This window comes from Gigantopelta aegis, chromosome 3 (genome assembly GCF_016097555.1).
Source record: "Gigantopelta aegis isolate Gae_Host chromosome 3, Gae_host_genome, whole genome shotgun sequence".
Lineage (NCBI taxonomy): Eukaryota > Metazoa > Mollusca > Gastropoda > Neomphalida > Peltospiridae > Gigantopelta > Gigantopelta aegis.
Window position 1 is genome coordinate 83,260,238 of NC_054701.1, and position 20,226 is coordinate 83,280,463.

Sequence of the window (20,226 nt, forward strand, 5' to 3'; positions counted from 1 at the left end):
AAGTTTATTTTGTTTAACGACACCACTGGAGCACTTTGGTTTATTAAATATCATTATTTTGCCTTATAGTCTTAGAGAGACAACCCGTTAGATTTTTCCATTGGTAGCAAGGGATTTTTTATATGAGCCATCCCACAGACTAGATAGCAAATGCCACGGGTTTTGATATACCAGTCGCGGTGCACTGGCTGGAACGAGAAATAGGAACAAAAGACGAAGACGTCTTGTTCAGTATTTAAAGAGACTCCTGAGTTTACTGTCATTGTAACATGTGTAAGACATAGAGAATAATACATGAGTTTCCATTTGATACCATTTATCTTACAACGAGTTGTTTATCCAACGAGCGAAAACGAGTTGGATACGTTTTCAAACAATGAGTTGTAAGACAAATGGTATCAAACGGATACGAATGTAGTATTCTATTTCTTACATACCTCAAAACAATGAAAATGTAAACAATATAATGAACTAAATTATGTTGTTACAGAACGTAGCCTAACTGGGTCATGGCGTATGGATACTTGGCTTTAAGCATACATACCACGCCATAACCAAATCACTACTGTACTAACAGATCCATTTTCCTTAAAAAAATAGAGCACTCTAAACATTTGCCAACAACTCGGAAAATGAAATTGATGAAAAGTGAGCATTTTAATGTGGCGAAGCATTGTAATAATACAGCTAATTTTGAATTTGAATGACGTCAGCATTCCAATGACGTCACTTTACATCTCCTTACAATAACACTTGGGTCATGACCTCTGAGAAACGATCTCCAACATACGTTGTATACGATTTTGACACACAACGGTGATCTCCTTCACGGGTGTATAAGAATAACAGATCCTTTTTGATGACTAAGGTTAGATATTAAATAGAAAATAATACATGAGTGGCCGTTAGATACCATTTATCTTACAACGAGTTGTTTTAAAATGTATCTAATGAGTGAAAGCTGTTTTTTTGGATGTATGGCACTAATGACCTAGTCTTCACCAAAGAGCAGCCAGTCGTATGTCTTGAAATTGTTAACACAAGTATATGTGTTAACAAGTATTTGTTATAAAAAAATAAAGAATTATGTTCTCACCAACGGGTGTGTAAGAAAGATGTTCCTCATATTTAGAATACCACTACCTGTATAACTCTCAATAACAAAACCATAATACATGACCAGGGACCTAATTCACTAAACTCTCGCAACTTTGCGATCTCGCAGTGCAATGCTAAAAGACTTGCAAAGAGGATGCTTTGCTGTCTAGCAGAGCCTAAGAGGCCTTTGTGAATTAGGCCCCAGGGCCGTATCTCTGCACAATGCAGTCGAATGGGCATATAGCAAAATAGTGGTTGATTCTATGAATCTCTTTCTACTGTCTCGTCAATAGGAGGACAGCCACTCCTGAGGAGATCCTTTACTGAAGATTTCATCCATTTCATACAGCAGAAATGAGGACTGCCACTCCTGAGGAGATCCTCTACTGGAGATTTCATACAACAGAAATGAAGACTGCCACTCCCAGATTAGTTTGCTAAATCGGCTATTGGGTGTCACAAATAGTAAGTATATATATTTATCATCCATTAAAGGCTTTTTGTAGGAGATATCGCTGGCACAATAATTTGTGATATCGCTTCTTATAATCTTGATTGGTCAAATTTTAATCACAAGACAATGTTTTGTTACGTCACTGTGTTTGTTTCAGCGCTAAACCTACCATTAGTGACGTCACGCCACCGCTGTTCTGCTAGTTAACGAGTCTATCGCTGACATTCAACCCACATTACTGACATTGTTTGCAACTATCGCAACTGAAAAGAATGATAATGGATGATAAAAAGAATACCCCCCCCCACCCCCCCACCCCCACCCCCACCCCTTCGTGTCTTGTGATATCATAATTTATCAGCACTCGTTGATAAAAGTATAAAATCCTCGGCAAGCCTCGGATTTCATACTTTTATCAACTCGTGCTGATAAATTATGATATCACAAGACACTCGGGGAGTATCCTCTATATATGGAAATATTATTTATGTAATTATGTAAAAACCACAGTGTAAGAAGCTGTGGGGAAAGTATAACACAATGCATAAATCAAGGTAAGTATATTTTAAATTTTTGCATAAAAATCAAAGTGTTTTAAAAACTGTAGAATTAATTCTGGGTGGAAGACCACCGGAAAGAGTTCATTAGAACAAATACAGCTATGATGACATGCACTCATGAATCACTGCCATAACAGTGATGGCATCAGGTGTTTCAGATCACATACCTTAAGATGTACATTAGATGTAAATTAATCGAGGTCACGGCCCTGCGTTTATTGACATTCAAGCAAATATATTACGGTGACACTCCACAAATGACTTATGTATTCATAGTCATCATTCAAAAACATTTCAACAGCAACCTTATACAGACAATATATCCAAATATATGAACGCCGTTAATTATATTGATAATACATAACAGTTACAGACGCAGACGTCAAAATACAGCAGACATTTGCCACACTCCCCAGACCCAGACCCGGATTATGTGTGTGTTGAGCCTTACAATATCTGCAAACTCAGGACAGACTGTCCTCGATCTGCTGCTTTTGTAGCTGATAGTCTGGGATCGATCCCCGTCGGTGAGCCTATTAGGCTATTTCTCGCTCTTTCCAGTGCACCACGACTGGTGTTTCAAAGGCCGTGGTACAAAACAAACTTTAACTTTGTAGCTGATAGGAAGGAAATGTGTTATTTAACGATGCACTCAACACATTTTTTATTTTACGGTTATGTGGCGTCAGACATATGGTCAGACATAAATATTGAGAGAGGAAACCCGCTGTCGCCACTTCATGGGTTACTCGTTTCGATTAGCAGCAAGGGATCTTTTATATGCACCATCCCACAGACAGGGTAGTACATAACACGGCTTTTGATATGCCAGTCGTGGTGCACTGGTTGGAACGAGAAATAGCCCAATGGGTCCACCGACGGGGATCAATCGCGCATGGAGCGAGCGCTTTACCATTGGGCTACGTCCCCCCCCCCCCCCCCCCCCCCCATTGTAGCTCATAGAGCTATTTTAACATTTAAAATTACACGCTAAATTCATTTTCGTGTTTTTAATATCTGTGTCTGTATATTCAATGTATTTCTGGTTGAACTACTGTTGATACTGCAATATACCTCCCAATAGTTTCGTACGTACGAACAAATTATATATTAGAAAATAAAATGTGAAATTTGAGCTATTATTTTACAAACGTTAGTTAGGACGACCATAAACACATTGAATATACAGATATAAAGAATAACGTCTGTGTGTTTGTTTTGCTTAACGACACCACTGAAGCACATTGATTAATTAATATTCGGCTATTGGATGTCAAACATTTTGTAATTCTGACACGTAGTCATCAGGGGAAACCCGCTACAGTTTCCCATTAATAGCTAGGGATCTTTTATATGCACTTTCCCACAGAGAGGAAAGCGCATATCACGGCATTTGACCAGTTGTGGTGCACTGGTTGGAAAGAGAGAAAACAAAATAAGTTGCATGGATCCACCTAGGTGGTTCGATCCTGCAACGCAAGCACCTTAGGCATGGCAATCAATTTCTGTCGTCCTTATTTCATTGGGTGGTATGATAATCGTGACCGGGTCATTACCGTGGGAAGAAAAGCAGAAAGGAATGTTTTATTTAACGACGTACTCAGCACATTTTATTTTCGGTTATGGCGTGAGACATATGGTTAAGGACCACATAGATATAGAGACGAAACCCGCTGTCGCCACTTCATGGGCTACTGTTTTCGATTAGCAGCATGGGATCTTTTATATGCACCATCCCACAGACAGGATAGTACATACCACGGCTTTTGTTACACCAGTTGTGGAGCACTGGCAAGAACGAGAAATAGCCCAATGAGGTCACTGACGGGGATCGATCCTAAACCGACCACGCGAGCGCTTTACCACTGGGCTACGTCCCGGCTATCACCGTGGGACAATCAATGACATGTAAGAAACTAATATTCAAAAGATGAAAATGTATTTAATATGTAACTTTATTCGTTAAAAAGTCTCCTTTGGTCAGCAAAAAGTTAAACAATGGTACCAAACTTATCCGTTCGGCTGTCGTTGAAACGTGTATAATACTTTACCTTTCCGGTGCGACACTTCGGAGGTACGGACACCCACTTTGGTCCCTTGCAGTCCTTTGGAGTCTTACAGCGATCAGCTAGAAAGTTCATTTCCAAGATTACACTTTGGAGTTCAAAAGCACACAAAACGGATCCTAACGTAGGGTCTGGTGAAACCGACCTATGATCCACACTTCTGCCAAATGTTACCAGTAAATTTTTACTCTCTGTAAAGCTATCATAAAATATTCCCACCGACGCAGAAGTTGCAATTGCATATTTCATGTTTTTGAGTTTACACACCAACTCCAGTTCGGTTAAAGGTAGATGAGAAGTCGCATCATTTAACCTGTTGTTGCAAACGCGAATTAGTTTTGTTACGCGAGTTTTGCCAATGTTTTGAATTGTCACCAATAGCGTAAAATTCTCAAATGTGAGTACTGTTATGAATTGCGCTGGGGAAAGGGTGTCGTGGATTTTCAGCCTCTTATTAAAGTTTTCCACGTGGATATAAACATTACTTTGAAACGTCATCAACGGACTGTCATTGTCTACATTAATATTCCTAAAAGATAATTCAGCACTCATTGGTCCCAAACCATCTTTCCAGGAACTTCCTACAATTACTGTGGTGCTCCATGGAACCGGGGTGGAACTGCGTTTAGATTCAACGAAACCAACAACGCTGTCCCTGCCAATAAAGCTGCTGTTATCCCGGGGGTTGAACCACTGACGATTGGCGATGTCATCGAGGTGGTGTAGCGAACACAAACCTTTCACAGCAGAACTACAGACGAACAGATGTTCGCTGTTAGGATCAACCTCCAGTACGTTTGTCTTGCCTTGTCTACATCCAGTACAACATAGTTCCCCCGCAGAATCCCGACAAACGCTTTCACTAGTGTTTGGAGTCAGGGAGACGCTCTGGAGGAATTCCAAATTACCGTTAAAACGAAACAGCGAGTTGATTCCACCCACATAGACATCCCCAGTGGCTCTGTTGACGGCAATTTTACTCAGAGTCTCGTTAACTTGGACTCTCGTGATAATGTCTGATTTAACAAATTGCACACACGAGAAAACAGTCGCCAGTAATATCGTGAAATGCACCATTGTGATACTTTGTTTCGTGGAATATATCCGTTTAATTGTACCGTTTCAATTATTATTGCTATATCCAACAATTTGATATCATCAGTATTAAAATATATTTGGTCAGTTAAATATATCTTATAATTATAGAGTCAAATGACCATAGATAGTATTGCTATATCCACCAATATACTGTCAGTATTAAAACACATTTGATCCGTTAAGTATATCTTACGATTATAGTGTCAAATTACCATAGATAGTATTGCTATATCCGCCAATATGATATTGTCAGTATTAAAATATATTTGGTCCATTAGACATATCTTGCGCTTATAGTGTCATTCCACCATAGAAATTATTGCTAAATCCGCCAATGTACATTTCGTCTGTTAAATATATCCGTTGATTGTAGTGCTATGTCCACAATGTTGTTATTTCTAACACTGAAATATATTTCGTCTGTTAAATGTATCCGTTGATTGTAGTGCTATGTCCACAATGTTGTTATTTCTAACACTGAAATATATTTCGTCCGTCAAATATATCCGTTGATTTTAGTGCAATGTCCACAATGTTGATGTTTACAACACTGAAATATATTTCGTCTGTTAAATATATTCGTTGATTGTAGTGCAATGACTACAATGTTGTTATTTCTAACACTGAAATATATTTCGTCCGTTAAATGTATCCTTTGATTGTAGTGCAATGTCTACAATATGGACATTTGTCTGGAATGTTGATGTTTCTAACACTGAAATATATTTCGTCCGTTAAATGTATCCGCTGTTATCAAACCATCACATATTAGTTATATATCCGTACCACTGATATCATCAGTAATGAAATGCATTTGGTCCTTTATATCAGTTTACTGTAATATTAGATCGCGACAGATATCAGTAATCTCACAATTTATGTAGTATTATCAGTAATAAAATTGATTTTGCTCCATTGGTCCACTAATTGTAGTGTCATTTCGCCACATATATTGGTTCTCTGTCCACCATTCTGATAGTTTGAATATTAAAATAAATTTGGTACGTTAAATGTATCAGTTAATAGAAGAATATGAAATAATCACAGATGCAGCGTTATGACTACACGCGAGATATTTTCAGAAAGTATATTTGGTATGTTAACTGTATCCTCTAGGTGAAGACTGACAAAGCTGTCGAGTGGATCCGGTGAACGCATCCTGCTGCAAACAAAAGATAAGTCATTTCTGAATCACTACGAAGTACTCACTGTATGTCCGATCAGAGCTCTCTTAACGTCGAAGTTTATAGTAAACAATACTCTAAATTGTGTGTGTGTGTGTTTGTGTGTGTTTGAGAGAGAGAGAGAGAGAGAGAGAGAGAGAGAGAGAGAGAGAGAGAGAGAGAGAGAGAGAGAGAGAGAGAGAGAGAGATAGGTGTGTGTGTGTGTGTGTGTGTGTGTCTATATATTGTATGTCTGTCGGGTTTTGGCCTCACAATTTATCTCATTCTATTGTTGGAACTCGAACCCTAGGTACCGAATCGCCTGCAGTTCCAAGACCACCACCGTAACCACTAGGCTATGTATGTATGTACGTACGTATGTATGTATGTATTTATTTGACTAGTACTATGTTTTGTTTATCAGCCGAATACGATGTATTTGTTTTTAGAAGATTGTTAGGAAAAGTGATAACAAACCAACCAACCGCTGAAAAATGGACTGGTTTAGAGTCTTAGACGCAGGCTTAGGCGGTGGGTAGTCGTGTGGAGACTAAGATATCCCTGAAACTTGGATTTGTTCTGTATAAAATGACCGCAAGTGCTGTAATAGGGTTTTTCATAACAGTTTGCAGATTTAAATATTCCTTCTTCATAGGTTTTTGCAGCGAAATGTATTTGGTTGAGGCAGGGTTTTTTTGACTAGCCTGTCTGTCCGAAATGTTAAGCTCAATAAAAAATATTTTTGACCTAGGGAAACGTTTCCGAATCGAACTTATCATGTTTCGCATAAAAGCAACTACACCAACACAGAATAGTTTTTTTAAATATATCCGCGAGTTTAGTTTCCACGTATTAGCTTCGTTTGTGCCTGTCACAAATAAAGGATGCCTGTTCCAAGACACTACTCGCTGTTAGCAGATGACATTGTAAATAGTATTGTGAAAGTACATCATAAGAATGCTAGTAGCTAGTGTGAACCAGGGGCCTAATTCACAAAGCTCTCTTAGGCTCTGCTAGACAACAAAGCATCCTCTTTGCAAGTCTTTTAGCACTGCACTGCTAGATCGCAAAGTTGCGAGAGTTTAGTGAATTACAATTACCATAGAGGTTGATGGGGGATGGGAGTAGAACATGCCAAGTTACAAATTATATACTACTTGAACAATTGTTCGTATATATATGTTAGATTTGAGCTGAGTGGGAAGATGAGGAATATGGATTATGTCATCATTCAACGTATCTTCAGTCGTATCCACCAGATTGTCTTCGCTGCTAGAATGTAAGAAGTCGTATATATACACAAGATAGAGTTCAGGGGATATTTGCACAACGCTGTGACATGACTTATTTAAAGTGTCAGACACTAGGTTTTTTTTATAGCCATTTTTGATGACTGAAATCAAACATCACTTCTATTTTAATGTGAAGATTATCCATTTCGGTACATCCCAAGTTAAAGTTGAAGTTTGTTTGTTTAACGACACCACTAGAGCACATTGGTTAATTAATCATCGGCTATTGGATGTCAAACATTTGGTAATTCTGACACAGACAGGAAAGCGCATACAACGGCCTTTGACCAGTTGTGGTTCACAGATTGGAACGAGAAAAATCAAATTAGTTGAATGGATCCACCGAGGTGGTTCGATGCTGCAACGCAAGCACCTCAGGTGAGCACTCAACCGACTGAACTTATGCCACAAAATACATTTTTCATATTTTTAAAAACGCACGCACGTCTGAGAAGTAACGGTTATTTTGTTTTGACTTAACGATGAATAGTTCATTAAAGGGACATTCCTGAGTTTGCTCCATTGTAAGATGTTTCCGACTAATAAAATATTTCTACGATTAAAGTTACATATTAAATATATTTTCTTGTTTAGAGTATCAGTGTCTGTATATTCAATGTGTTTCTGGTCGTCTTAATATTTCTAAGAAGCCAAAACTGGATTTTGTCTTCAAATAATTTCGTACGTACGAAAAAACAATATGTTAGGAAAACGTTTTTAATTTAACCTAGTACAAATATTAACACGATCAGAAACACGCTTAATATACAGCCACTAATATTTTATGCCGAAAAGATATATTTGATATGTAATTTGAGTATTTAAAAAGTCTCTGTTAGTCGATAACATCTTAAAGGGACATTCCTGACTTTGCTGCATTGTAAGATGGTGTCGACTAATAAAATATTTCTACGAGTAAATTTACATATTAAATATATTTTCTTGTTTAAAATATCAGTGTCTGTATATTCAGTGTGTTTCTGGTCGTCTTAATATTTGTAAGAAGCTCAAACTAGATTTTGTCTTCCAATAATTTAGTACGTACGAAAAAAAGATATTTTAGGAAATTAAATTAAATTTAACCTAGTACAAATATTAGAACGACCAAAAACACGTTTAATATACAGCCACTAATATTTTATGAAGAAAAATATATGTAATTTCATTCGTTAAAAAGTCTGTTAATCGATAACATCTTAAAAACTGCAGCAAACTCAGAAATGTCCCTTTAAAAACTGCAGCAGACTCAGGAATGTCCCTTTAACATGGGCGTTAAGAGCAACCCCCAATTGAAAAGCGAAGTAATATATGATGATTTAATTGTTTATTAAAGTGTCAAATGACAATATACATAAAATTATACAAAACAACCATAAATTATGTTGCCACCTAACCTAAATAGACTTATTGGAGACCTAAAATATTTTATTACATGAAACTAAAAATAATGTTACGATATAAAATATATCACTGCCCCCTCCAGAAAATGTAGCGGGTTTCCTGTCTAATACTATATGTAAAAATTACCAAATGTTTGACATCCAATAGCCAAAGATTAATAAATACATGTGCTCTAGTAGTGTTGTTATACAAAACAAACAAACTTTTATCGACCCTTCCAATTGTTGGCATTTTCCGACGCCTATCACATTCTAATTTAAAGCCGTAACATTTAAATGATGATGACGATGACTACGATGACAACGATGACGATGAATGAATGTTTATTGACACCCCAGCACAAAAGTACACATCGGCTATTGGGTGTCACAAATGGTAAGTATATGAAAATAGTATTTACATATAATTATGTAAAAGCACAGTGTAAGGAGCTGGGGGGGGGGGGGGGGGAGAGTATAATGCAATACATAAATCAAGGTAAGTATATTTTAAAACTTTGTATTGAAGTCAAAGTGTCTTAAAAACTTTACAATTAATTCTGGATGGAATTTAACAGATTCCAAAACATTTCTGTGGCCAAATATACCATTTCTCGTCGGCTTGAATGAATGCGTCAAATACGTATAGCCGATGCGGGCATGACACTAGACTACTTCATCCTTCCTTCACCGCCTGTAGGATGACTGCCACTCTCCCAGGACTAGCTTGACAGAATACAGTTTTTCGCAACTGCACCGCCCCAATCATCTTGCCAAGTCGAAAAAAGAAATCGATTAATATGAAATTTAAAATCACGGCTGGTTACCCAACAAAATATAACATCTTTATTGGCAATTAATAAAAAGACACACTTTCGTATCACCATCCCAACTAAGGGAAGCTCCAATTTCATGTACTGTAAAGCTTGGAGACAAGAAAGTGAGTCGTAAAAATAATATATTTGGATGCAGATGAATCCTTAATCTGTTCCAGGGCTTTAATGATTGCCCAGGTTTCAGCAGTAAAGATTGATGCTGAATTAGGCAATCTAATGGAAATTATTGTGTCTGATGGAAAAACTGTAGCAGAAGCCACAGAATTCCCATCCCCGTGATCCGTCTGTGTAAACAGGAATGCAATCACAGTACCTCTCTTGGATTTCCATGAAATGTTACGATTGTGATGATGATGATGATGATGATATGACGACGATTGTGGTGATGATGATAATGGCGATATGACATTTTTCTATTAGTAGCAAAGGATCATTTATATGCATCATCCGACAAACAGGATAGCACATACCACGGCCTTTGATATACCAGTAGCGGTGGAACGAGAAAATTAGCCCAATGGGCCCACCGACGGGGATCCATCCCAGACCGACCGCGCATCAAGCCCGAGCTTTACTACTGGGCTACGTCCCGCCCCACACATAAGAATGCTAATAGCGACCAACAAATAGATTGGAAACAAAACTAAGCCAGGCAGGACAGGGCTGGGGAGGACATACATTTATAACATTCATAATGTAAATACATATAACACCAGTGTAACAACTGTTTAGGAAAAAAGTATTGATCTACACACAGTTATTTTGTTGGTAATTCGTATCAATGTGACAGAGCCAATATTTGAAAGAGAAAAATCTATAATAATTGATAAGCACGCTAGAAGTACATTGTATTATATTTGTAAATCTGGGAGCGTGGCATATGATTAATGGTTAGGGCACTTGTCTGGGTAGCAGTGCGTTATAAAATGAATTCTCTTTTGAATGCGTCACAGGATAGAACCACCTAGGTGGATCTGATTGGGGATGTTCTCCTTCCACCCATTGCACAACAACTGGTCAAAGGCCGTGGTATGTGCTTTACTGTCTATGGGAAAGTGTATATATAAAAGATTCCTTGCTGCTAATTGAAAAACTGTAGCGGGTTTTCTCTGATGACTACAAGTCAAAATTACCAAATGTTTGACATCCAATAGCCGATGATTGATTAATTAATCAATGTGCTCTAGTGGTGTCGTTAAAACAAAAAGAAAACTTTTGGTGAATTTACTCTTCACTGCTCCGTTTCAGTGAGAGACCCGCCCCTGGAATATTGTAGTTAACGCTCTGTCTGAGTAACCCCCGCCCCTGGAATATTGTTTGGGCTTCTTACAAACATTAAGACAACCAGAAGCACATTGAATATACAGACACTAATATTCTAAACCAGAAAATGTATTTAATATATAAGTTTAATCGTAGAAATATTTTATTAGTCGGAAACATCTTACAATGCAGCATACTCAGGAATGTCCCTTCAACGCCCTGTCTGAGTAACGGTCCATGTAGAACATCCCTTGCTGCTACTCGGAAGGGGTAGCGAGTTCCTTCCCTAATACTTGTCCTAGTATCGCGATGTCTGTTTGTTTGATGTGAAATCGAAAAATGGGCTGGGTGTTGTTCCATCTCATACACATTCCCTGTTTACTTAGTGATCCAACATTTGAGGGAAACTGGTATATGTTGTCAACGAACGTGAATGCAAAAAAGAAAAGAAAAGAAAAACGTTTTCTGTCTGCTGAGGTATTGTTTCAAAAGTGTCTTCCTTCGCTGTTTAACCAGTGATACACCATATTTTGCGGAAACTGGTATGTGCTGTCCTGTCAAGGAATGTGAATTACAAAATACGTATTCTTATACAATGTGCCGGGGTGGTGGGGCTTTTCTTCAAAAGCGTTCTTCCATCTCATATACCTTCAACTGTTTAACAAGTGATTTACCATTTGCGGGAACAGGTATATGCTGTCCTGTCAAGGAAAGTGAATGCAAAAGACATTTCATTGTTAATCGAAAAGAGTACTGAGGCTTTCTTCTCTCACACATGTTCAGGGGGGAGGAGGGGAGGGGGGACAGGAGTAAAACCTAAAACTTGCTTAAACCATGTAATCGAATATCGTTAAAAAAGCATTGCTTTCTCTCTGTACATGTCTTAATTGATTGGTCTGCCACCGCTACCCAGTCTTTGTTTGTGGTGCATTAAGCTTTCCCCTGATTGAGCTAACTGGAGGTTTAAACGTGAGTTATTACGTAAAGGTCATAGGGTACCCAATGCATCTTTTCACAAGTATCGATCGCAAGTAGACCAAACGCGTGAAACCTTTCACGTCAACCCTCTAAATAGCATTGATTTGTCATCTGCCGTCAGGAGACTAGACTTGAGCAGTCGTTATATCAGATCAGCTCATAACTGCAGCAAACAAATTAAAGAGTACGACTATCCTCGTTAAGAGGGATGCATCCGATCATTTCTACTCAATCTCGGGTTTTTTTAAGGGTTTAATTTTTTAATGTCACATATTATGTGTCATTGATTTTGTTTTCCCTAATACTACCTAAGTTGAGCAGAACAGTCTAGAGTTGTATTGAAACGAATTGCGAGTGCTGGCGATGTCTCCGTGTACAGAGACAGACAGTTACGGAAATACAGATGTCGCCTGAGCTTGACCGTCAGTCAGGAAGTCAGCAAGTTGTAAGTGTAGTGTCATAAAGAGAATTACAACAATTCGCGGTTAAATCGTACTGCTGGTAGTGCGTACATCTTCACACAGATCAACTGTGTGTTCTTGAGTCTAACTTCACGAGGATCTATAAGGATCTAGTGGGAGTGCGTGAGTAAGACTTCACAAAGATCTACTGTGTGTGTGTGTGTGATTGCGGGATTGCGTCAGTCCAACTTCACAGGGATCTAGTGGGTGTGCGCTAGTGGAACTTCACAAGGATCTAGTGGGATTTCGGCAGTGCAACTTCACAAGGATAAAGTGAATGTGCGTCAGTCCAACTTCATAAAGATCTACTGGGATTGTGTCAGTCCAACTTCACAAAGATTCACTAGGTGAACATTCGTCTGTCATCACATTGAACGTATCTACAGCACAATGAACATTCAATACTTTCTGCTTCTTGGGTTGTTGTTTGCAGTCTTGCTCGTCGAAACAGGTTTGTAAATGCATAAACAATATTTAAAATATGAAGTAAAATGGAATATTGTGACAAAACTGACTGTATAGAATGTAAATTATCAATTGTATAGAATGTAAATTATCATGGATTTATGACGTAAACAAAGGCGGACCCAGGTAATATCTCAGGGGCGGAACCCAGGGCAGAAGAGACATGGACCAATTTTTTAAAATAACACTGCAATTAAAGTTTGGCATTCGTGAAATGGAATTGTAAATAAATTGATGAAAAAGGGGGCACTTGAATTTTGCGGGGGAAGGTAAGTCCTCTCTCTTGTATCTGCCCTTGGTAAAACACATTTCCGGCTACTACCCGTATATGTAGACAATCGCAACTTCTCGAATCGTGTCAGTCGAAATATATATAATGGCGAAAAGTTGAAAACATTGTGTGTGAATGTGTGTGTGGGGATTTAGCTCAGTCGGTTAAATGCTCGCTTGAGGTGCTTCATCGTAGGATCAAACCACCTCGGTGGATCCATTCAACTGATCGGGTATTTTTCACGTTCCAACCAGTGCATCACAGCTGGTAAAAGGACGTGGTGTGTGCTTTCCTGTCTGTGAGAAAGTGGATTTCCCTTGCTGCATTAAGAGAAATATAGCAGGTTTCCTCTCAATATGATTAATTAATCAATGTGCTCTAGTGGTGTCTTAAAAAAACCCTTTGTAAACAGTGGAAATTTGTGACACGTGTAATTGTGAAACTGTTTACGTTTTAAAGTTAGTTTGTTTTGTTTAACGACACCACTAGAGCACATTGCTTTATTAATCATCGGCTATTGGATGTCAAACATTTGCTCATTCTGACATATAATCTTAGAAAGGAAATCCGCAACATTTTTTCATTAGTAGCTTAGTAGCAAGGGATCTTTTTTATGCACAATCCCACAGACAGGATATCACATACTACGGCCTTTGATTTACCAGTCATGGTGCACTGCCAGAAAAGAGAAATAGCTCAATGGACCCACCGACTTGGATCGATCCTAAACCGACCGCGCAGTGTTTACGGAGGACCAAGAAATAATTTATTTAAAAGTATTGGATATTTTTCTTCTTATGCAATACAAAGTTTTGTTTTGTTTAACAACACCACTAGAGCATCTTATGCAATACATGCATAGGGACTTTTCTCTGTCAGTATATATATTAACTAGCTAACACAAAATAAATGAGAATACGTTTCTATATACTTATTACAAAAGCTGAAATTTGGACTGGTTATCAATTTAATTATAAATAGGAAATTATTTGTTGGAAGAATTCTTCTCATTTATTTTTTGAATGTTCACATGTACAATGCTTAATTAAATCGCTATTCAAATGGATAAGGGAAGTAACAGGTACTAACATTACCATGGCCCCAACAAATTTTCTCTTAGGGTACCCTGAAGAAAACACTGTTATAACACTGTTATAAATATCATCATTACATTGGCAAAACAAGATATATATATAGTTCAAAATTTGATAAAAAAAACCCAAGTTTTGAAATCCTCAAGGTCAAACTAAATGTTTATTATAATTTAGAAAAAGCTGCATATTGTAACAAGAATAAATACGAGAAACTGATTAAGAAATGGAAATTATGAAATACTTTTCAGCAGACTCAAACCTGATGGGTGACAAAATAGTTCTGGACTAGGTAAAAACAGAGAATGTTTTGGTGTGTTGACTATTTTCATAAACAAGGAAAAACTGCATCATAAAAGACTGAAAAACCCCCAACAAACTTCTATATAGTAACCTTTTCTATAACCTTAGTATATGAAAAACTCTCAAGTGTGTATTGGCTTATATTCTACTTTTTGTGCAATGTGTAAATGTATGTGTGGCACTATAATACTTGTATATTGTGAAAATGGCGGGGAAAATGCAAAAAAACTAAAAACCCTAGCTAACACAATCCTCCCACCAACAACAACTAACACAATTTACATACAACCGTGTCCGGTGTATCAGCGCGTCCGGTGATTCGGCGCACTTGGTATTTTGCTTGAGTATGCTTAGGAAGTTGTCATGTTGTCGGAGTTTTTAACGAACTAAAGTTCAATTCCTTTTTCAATGGTTAATCAAGTATCAACATATTTATTGTTACGGGTGCAATTAATTTTTTTTTAATTATCAATAATTATATAATAATTTCAAAATAAATCATTCACCTGTTTTCGTGTTTATAAACGCGAAGTAGGTCATCCTTATTGATATTAAGAATGTTAAAACCAGTCTAAAACCACCGTTCTCGCATTTTAAAAATTATAGTAAACAGTATAAATGTAATTATTTTTGTTCGGTTATTTTTTTATTTAAACCGAAAAAGAAAACACAGGCAAATACAAACAAAACGAAAATTTTACACCTTAATTGACAGTCATTCCAGTTCACAATTGTCACAGTTATAAAATATAATAGTGAAATAAGATCCACATGTGTGCACAATCTACCCGAGAAAAATAAAATCCATGTAGGCATCTTAGCCATGCATGACAATGAACATGTATGCATCTGCAGTACTGTGCCACTCAAGAAAACGATTCCGAAACTGATCATGAGATGGGTCATATGTTATCGTTCATTTTCATAGTAATATTTTTAACAAGACAAAACAAAAAAGTACTAAAATAATTCTGGGACAATAGTGTAGCGTTTATGGCCGATACACCGGACAGCACTGTACTAATTAATGTCTGCTAAACCAAGGCGGCACTACTAGGTTGTCTCAGACTGAAGCCAAAATTAACCCTTTCGTCTAATGTTCACAGACAGTAGCCAAAATCCAATCAGTGTGAACCGGGCCACGATAATCGCAATATGCGGAAAGACCTCTCTGGAAACAGGTTCGCCGCCGCCAGTTTAAAAGCAATTACCATAGAGGTTGATGTTCTTTCTATGGTTAATAGACTAAACAGACTTCCCGAAGAATTCAAGCCATAGACAGGCCTCGGTGGTGTAGTGCTTACGTCATCGGAATTAAAGATTGTACAGGTACTGGGTTCGCATCCCGGTACCGGTTCCCATCCGGAGCGAGTTTAACGACACTTGTACCACGCTTTGCTGTCGGTCCCTTTGATTTTACCCGTGGTGTATCCCAGTTAGACCACGGGCTTATCTGACCTAAATTTTAGCGGTTGCTGAATGGATGAAGAAAGTTACGCCTACAGGTCACATATAGTTCAGCAGGAAGTAAATTAGAACATTGTTTTAAAAAGTAACACTTTCACTAATATTAGTAATAAAGTTACAATATATATCTGTAAATATAAAACAATTATTTTCATAAAAAAAAAAACCCTACAAAAATTAAATATTAAATAGTTTCGCTTCATTTTCCATTACATTACTTTATCAGTTGCAAAATTTAAAAAGGACACCTCCTGTATTGAGGTTGTTAACAGCGTTAAAAAGGACGCCTATAGCAAGAGGTCGTGGCACCCCCCCCCCCCCCCCCCCCCCCCCCCCCCACACACACACACACTTTTGCACGTTACACTGTTCAGAAGGCTTTAAATGTATTTGAACACCTAAAATTCAAAATGTTCTCGGGGAAGCATGCCCGGGTCCACAGACATTCGCCCCACTCCCGACCCCATTTTCAAATACACTCCGTGGGCCCTGTGTAAGTCTTGAAAAGTAACCCCACCCCAATTACCTGTTAAATATATATTAGTCTGTTATAATTATATACATGACTCAAAGACAGTGTGGGCGCCCTCCCCACATATGGGTACCCCTCAATATAAAATCATAGCTAAGCTCGTGCCAAAATTCACTAGCATATATATTATCTACAGGGTAATTATCAAGCTGAGCAAGATATTACGTTCTCCACTAAAAAAAACCCCCAATAAATGCATTGTATTTACCTGCTAAACATTTGTTTTTTTCCGGGGCACTTCAAATTTCGAGGAGGGGTTTCGCAGCCTGTAATGTCAGATAAATTAGTATTCCTGACATGTTTCCCCGTATAGGCTAATCGAAGCAAGTAGTCCAAGCAGACCCAATAAACTGCATAAACCCACACATTTGCTACGTCCAATTCGGACTACAAAGCAAGGTGAAATGTACCCGCTAAAATTAAATTGTAAAACTTCTTTCCGACCATGGTGACGTTATGAAGGCGTGGTAATAGGGACGTGGTACAAGCTAGTTACCTCATCCATCACTCGAGATTCGTCTAGTTAGACCACGGTTATTACGACCGTTGAGTGACGGGTGTACTAGATCTCGGGCTACGCCCTCGAACATTACACCCGTCACTCAATGGTCGCAAAAAACGTGGTCTAACTAGACAAATCTCTCGGAAAAGGATGATGTAACTATAACATTGAGTAGGTATAAGGCCGCTACACTGATTTTTTTAAATCAATAACAACTAACCTACTGATAGCTGAGGTATGTGCCCAGGACAGCGTGCTTGAGCCTTAACTGGATATAAAAAAAGTTTTGTTTTATTTAACGACACCACTAGAGCACATTGATTTATTAATCACCGGCTATTGGATGTCAAACATTTGGTAATTTTGACATGTAGTCTTAGAGAGGAAACCTGCTACATTTTTCCATTAGTAGCAAGGGATCTTTTATGTACACCATCTCGCAGACAGGAGTTATGCCGTATCCGCCAGATTTGCTTCACAGCTGGTTTGTACAAAGTCGTATCTCTACACAAGACAGAGCTGAGGGGACATTAGCGCATGAAAGCTAATGAAATACGAACCAGAGCAGCAATTTCGAACTCGGTTGTATTCTTACTTTTACCACCTAGAATTAATATATAAAGGCACTTTCAGTAGCTGGCATCATCCGACGCCTATAAACTTACCACGTCCATATGTATGCTACTTATTACAAGCTGTAGCATGATGATGATGATTATGATAATAATGATGATGATGACGATGATGAAGGTTGATAACGATGATAATTATGATGATGATGATAATGATGATAATGATGATGATAATGATGGTGATAAAGATTGATAACGATTGTGATGATGATAAAGGTTGACAAAGATGATTATGATTATGATGATAATGATGATAATAATGATTATGATAATGATGTTGTTGATGATGATGATGATGATGATGATGACGACGACGATGATGATGACGACGACAACTATTTCCTAGTATTACATTAATATTTGCAGCTAGTAAGAACGGCAAGAAGCAGAAGAACAAAGACAAGCTGGTGTGCTTTAGGAAGCTGAAGAAGAACGGGAAATGTTCGGGGATCGTCCGGAAGCGATCGTTCACCTCGCCGGAAGCCTGCTGCTCCAGGAGAGGACACGGGTTCGCCTGGAAAAAGGTGTGTATGAAATAATCGACTGCAATTAAATAATCGATAATCGAGTATATAAATGTATGAAATAATCGATTGCAATTTTGTCATCGATAATTAATTGGATATAAAATGTGTGAAATAATCGATTGCAATTTTGTCATCGACAGAAATATACGCTTCAGTTGTTAAAAAGATAATGTTTCTATGGAAATCGATGACGTAACCTTCCGAGAAAGGTGGGCAGTATATGTAACAGGGGATTGGAGGGTATAATAAAATGATAGATTGGTTATAAACGTGAGAGGTGAAAAACAAAATTAATCTCGAACTGACGATTTTCCCGGCTTATAGCAATTTAAAAATAAAATAATTAGGCATTTCTTCACCATGGTGCATGGGTGGTAACATTATCATGTTTTGTCATAAAAATGGCGAATACAAAGGCGGGTTCATGGGGAAAAACACCCCCCGCCCCCCCCCCCACCTCCACCCCTCACCCACGATATATTCAAATGTCTCCCCAGCCAGTGCACCACGACTGGTTTTTCAAATACCGTAGTATGTGCTATCCTGTCTGTAGGATCGTGCATAAAAAAGATTCCTAGCTACTAATGGAAAAAATGTAGCGGGTTTACTCTCTAAGACTAGATGTTTAAATTGCCATATGTTTGACATCCAATAGCCGATGATTAATAAATCAATGTGCTCTAGTGGTGTCGTTAAACAAAACAAAGTTGAAACTTCTTCTTTTTTTCAACTGACTTTTTTCTTTCTCTTTTTTAAACATTTCATTGGATTGCTCTTTTTCACGAGATAGTTCATGTTCCTTGCTAGAGTGTCGTTCATAGGCTCTACGGGCTCCCATTTTAACAGGAGAACATGACCGAATTAAACGAAAATGCCCGAATCGGGGAAACAACATTAGCATTACTGCCAAACAGCTATATATGGTTGCAAACAAATCACTACGAATTTTTACATGGATTACAACTATATTTGCGGGTAGAATGATGGAAATACATGGTAAAAAGGTCTTATGTTAGCATATTTTGCGCGAATATCTATCATTTTTGCCTGAATTTGAGGATTTGCTCCGGCACATGGGGGTGGGGGGGGGGGGGGGGGGGGGCAGCTGCTCTTCTGCCCCCTCTCCCCCATGTCTCTTAGGCTTATGGTGTCGTTTAAAAATCAGTTTATTCATTATTTTAATTAAGCAAACTGTAATTGATAGATCAACCGATTTGCAGTGGATACTCATAAATAATCGTGAAAATATAAAACATTCAAGTTGATAAGGTATGTCATGTGTGAAATTCATTACCCGTACAAATCGTGTAAAATCCTAGTTGTGAGAAGTGGAGATAGCCGATAGAGCGAGCGCAGTGAATTCAACGCAAAGTATAGAGCGTCATATCTACCAAACAGAACTATATCATCTACAAGTGTTCTGAACGCTTAAATAATAATTAAAAAAGAAAGATTCTAGTATTATGGTTTTTGACGTGTTGCATTATTTCAGGAAAAGCTCAGGAAGAACAGATTCCGCTGCACTCCGTGTAACACTTTAATGTCCTCCAAGAAAGACCACGATATGCAGATTTTGACCAAACTGAAACCAATCAAAGGCAGGAAATATGTAGATTTTACGACAAGAATGACGTTTCCTGAAAACCAGAGGCCACCCGTAATAAGAGGTATAGAAACTATTATTATTTAGCATGTTTATAGTTATTTTTACTACTAAGTAATATCCGATTTCAAAATTGAAAACAATAATAATGTAATAATAGTCGACATCTACCAATAAACATTTTC

General features: G+C 37.9%; 1 protein-coding gene across 1 annotated transcript in view; it reads left to right on the forward strand.

Annotated features, from left to right (window-relative positions):
• Positions 1–12,666: 12,666 nt before the first annotated feature.
• The window catches only part of LOC121369191 (coadhesin-like), a 36,805-nt gene continuing 29,245 nt past the window's right edge, over positions 12,667–20,226 (forward strand). The window contains exons 1-3 of the mRNA XM_041494109.1: positions 12,667–13,099; positions 18,278–18,435; positions 19,931–20,105. Of these exons, the coding sequence (XP_041350043.1) occupies positions 13,039–13,099; positions 18,278–18,435; positions 19,931–20,105 (394 nt within the window). The 5' untranslated portion in view covers positions 12,667–13,038. The remainder of the gene's footprint in view (positions 13,100–18,277; positions 18,436–19,930; positions 20,106–20,226) is intronic.